Genomic DNA, 3,818 nt, shown 5'->3' with positions numbered 1-3,818 from the left:
TTGTTATTTTGGGGAAGAAATTTTAATCCAATTTTTGATTTTTTTTTTATGCCTAAACAAACTGAGTAAACAAACTCTCTTTGTTGTCATGACTGAATAAACTTAAAGGACAACACAATTTCATGCTGTTTTACTTTGTTTATATTCATATTTATATTTATTTTATATTTTTCTTTTATATTTGGCGGACCCTGCCACCTTTCTAGCTTCAAACAGTGTTCTGGGGACCCTGTTTTCCTCTGAGAACAGCTTGTTGATTCACTTATGAAAAAAATTAATATTTCTGAGTTTGAATTGATATCTCATTATTATTCTACACATTGAAACTCTAAATTTGAATTTATTCTCCAAAACTTCAAAGTGCCCCTTTAGTCTGTTGATGGTATATTTTCTGAAATAGTTGTTTGGTCTTTAAAATGTCCATAAAAAGGTCAGTTAGTGTTTCCCAAAGCCCGAATGACCTCGTCAAATGTCTTGTTTTGTCCCCAACCCAGATCTATTCAGTTTGCTGTCACAGAGAAGTAAAGAAACCGGAAAATATTTTAAGCTAAGGAGCTGGCATCGAAGAATTTGGACTTGCTTAAACCAATTAATCGATTATAAAAATAGTTGGTGTCTAAATAGTTGTAACTGATTGATTAATTATTCCAAACATCTATTTTTGGAGTGAATTGTCACATGCTACAGTGTGACTTGTCAGTTTGCATTACACCGCGGTGATGTCAGCCACAGAAAAAAGGGGAAGGAAACAAGCCCGACAGGAAAAACTGGTTGAGCCGCTCTGTTCACTATTACCCAAGAAAAAGTCGGCAGCTTTTATTAGTTTCACAGGATCACTCCGTGTTCCTGACCTGTGCACCGTGTCCTGCCTTCTCTTATACTGTTCCTTGGCTCTTGAAACAGCACGGCTCTGTTTGTTTTCTGTACTTCAACTTGAATACCAGCACCCTGCCCTCTGCAAGGAGTGTTCAAGGTTCAGGAAGATAACGAGAGGTGAGTGGCTGACGCATAGCCCGTGTTATGTTACCAGCCGCTCATATCAGATTACGGTAGACAGCAGGTTGGGTGAAACTGCAGCTGTATTCAGATCGTCGTGGCTCGAACAAACCAGGAACTGGGACAAACAGAGGAGTTTTACAGAGGCTAAAGAAGCTAACCGGGGGCTTCCTGTTGTTTTGAGAAGAGCGTTACCATGGGTGAGAAGACACAACACCGCCTGCTGCTTTTGCTGTGTTTATCAGGGCTTCTTCACTGTTCTGCTGGCTTGGTGTTTTGGACAGCCGTGGTGGAAATAAGCTATGCCAAGAACGACAATGAGACTGTGGACAAATACTGTGAGTGTGGGGTGTATGGTCGTAACTCTCCGCTGGCCAAAGCCTCCGGTATTGTTACGCTTCCCAAGGGAGACCCTAAAGGCTGTGGCCCAGATCCTGTGTACGACCGCAACTCCAGCTCCCCGGCTTGGATAGCCCTGGTGAAAAGAGGCAACTGCACCTTCAGTGAGAAGATCAATGCTGCCAAAAGTCAGGGGGCTTCTGGCGTGGTGGTGTACAATGTGGAGGGCAGTGGCAACAGCACCACTCACATGGCGCACTCAGATGCACTTGAAATTGTGGCTGTCATGATCGGGAACACTCAGGGAATGGAGATATTCAAGCTGGTGAAGAATGGGACGGATGTTCACATGCATATTGACGTAGGCAGCCCTCACGGGCCCTGGATGGACACCTACTGGCTTTACTTCCTGTCTATCGCCTTCTTCATTGTGACAGCAGCCTCCATCACCTACTTTGTGTTCATCTCAGCAAACCGTCTCTACAACCTGGGCAGACACAGGCGCGCTGAGAAGAGGCTGAAATCTGAGGCCAAGAAGGCGATCAAGCGTCTACAAGTGCGCACGCTCAAGAGAGGGGACGAGGAAACCACCTCCGATTCCCACATGTGTGCCGTGTGTATCGATTCCTACAAGGCGGGCGAAGTGGTGACAGTGCTGACATGTGACCACATCTTCCACAAAGCCTGCATCGAGCCCTGGCTGCTGGAGAGGAGGACCTGCCCCATGTGTAAGTGCGACATCCTGAAAGCCCTGGGGGTTGAGGAGGAGACGAAGGAGACCCTTTCCGTCGAGTCGCCACCAGATGCCACTGTGATCACAGTGACAGGAGGGGAGCCCATTTATGAAGTCCCACTGACTGATCCAGCGAGCCCTGACCCAGGGAGACATCAGCATCTCTATGACAACAGGGCCTTCGAGGGCGAGTCGGAGGCTGTGCGAGGATGAACAACAGCAACGGAAGCAAAACAGCAACAAACCACGACACACTTAAATAGAGATATTTATCTGGGATGCATTACCAGCACAGTGGAATCAGACTTCAGCTTGATTTTCAAATGCAGGGATGCTGAAGAAATCTTAATGGACCATGTGTAATTAGCTGGGAAGCCTATGCATTTTTCTTTCTGTTTGTCTTGTTGCAAGCGTGTGTTCATAAAGTTAACTTTCAGGTGCCTGAGAGTAGATTCTGAAAACTGAGTAGTCATGCAGTGCTGCCAGTGTCAAATTGCTGTTTTGCATAGTAAACACGCTCGACACTGGTTAAAGAGGAAGTGCAGCAGAGCATTTGACTATTTGTTTGAAATAGGGGCCAAATTTCCTTCCGCAGAGAATGTTAAGCTTGCATCGCTCACAATTGACCATTGTCTTTTAAATTCACAGCAGAATTATTTCCTTTATTTCACTTCATGTAAACAATACAACCTTGTTTTGGCACTTTTGCTGTCAGGTCGTCAGGCTTGAATCACAAACACACCCTTATGAACACACCCTTGACTGGAAATGCAGGATGACACATTGCACTATGATGAGTGTAAAATATCACCTGAGGGGCCGTGACTCTCTCGAAACATGGTCTGTAGGAACATGTTAACAACAAATCCCTTTATAATTTGAGCGCCCTCAAGAAATAGAAAGTCCCGTAGTCGTGTGGCAACACAACGAATGTCATGTTAGAAATGTTATGTGTGTTGGATAGGGGGAAATCATCTTAATGTGTACGTTTTTTTGAATTATATAAATGTTGAGAAAGATTTATTGATCATGAAGTTCGATCGAGGTAATGCTGTGTATGAAACGTTCTTCTCTAAACAGCTGATTTTTATGTACAAACACAAATTGTTATTCTTGAACAGGTCTTCCAGTTTTTCTCCTTTTTAAATTATTCGTCATGGAGTTTATTCAGTCCTACCTCTGAACTCTCTCGTGGGTAAATTGTTGAACATGTTTAAGATTCTTGCAATTCAGAGATGAAGTGTGTCCCTCGGTGAATGATAAAGCTGATGAATTGCTTGGTCTCTTTGTTTGCTGCTGGGGATACGCTGCTGATTATGGTACCTAATATATATTTTTCTATGTTGAATCATTTTCACTACTGTTGAACAGATTCCAGGAGTCTTAAATTGTTCTGTAAAAAAATGAATGTAACTTTCTGTATTGAATCACATTGATGCTTATTAGAAAGCAATAAATCCCTCAAAATGAGGCCAAATGTTATGAGCATGTGTGCTTGTAAGAATGCCGTTTCTGTACGTGTGTGTGTGTGTGTGTGTTTCGGTCCTGGTGACTGTCGGAGATGCGCAAAACTGTAATTACCTCTGCACAGGTGGGAGCCGATCCGCACACACCTTGAGCCTGAGCTGGATAATCATCGTATCAAATAAGTAGAAGGGCCTGACCGAGCAAGTAGAGATATGCAGCTGTATGCAGAATGGAATGGAAAGTTTTTTTTTTTATTATCCTTCCAGTGTGTTTTAAAGGGCAA

At 43.5% G+C, this 3,818-nt stretch overlaps 1 protein-coding gene across 1 annotated transcript; it reads left to right on the top strand.

The window, feature by feature from the left end:
- The first annotated feature begins 768 nt into the window (after nt 1-768).
- Nucleotides 769-3,539, top strand: rnf128a (ring finger protein 128a). Its single transcript, XM_084352675.1, has one exon. It carries the CDS (start codon nt 1,193-1,195, stop codon nt 2,279-2,281), a length of 1,089 nt encoding a protein of 362 aa, XP_084208801.1. The 5' UTR covers nt 769-1,192; the 3' UTR covers nt 2,282-3,539.
- The last annotated feature ends 279 nt before the right edge of the window (nt 3,540-3,818 follow it).

This window comes from Pagrus pagrus (genome assembly GCF_965226575.1).
Source record: "Pagrus pagrus genome assembly, chromosome: 1".
Classification (NCBI taxonomy): domain Eukaryota; kingdom Metazoa; phylum Chordata; class Actinopteri; order Spariformes; family Sparidae; genus Pagrus; species Pagrus pagrus.
Note: the sequence above shows the minus strand (reverse complement) of the source record. Positions and strands in the feature narration are given on the sequence as shown.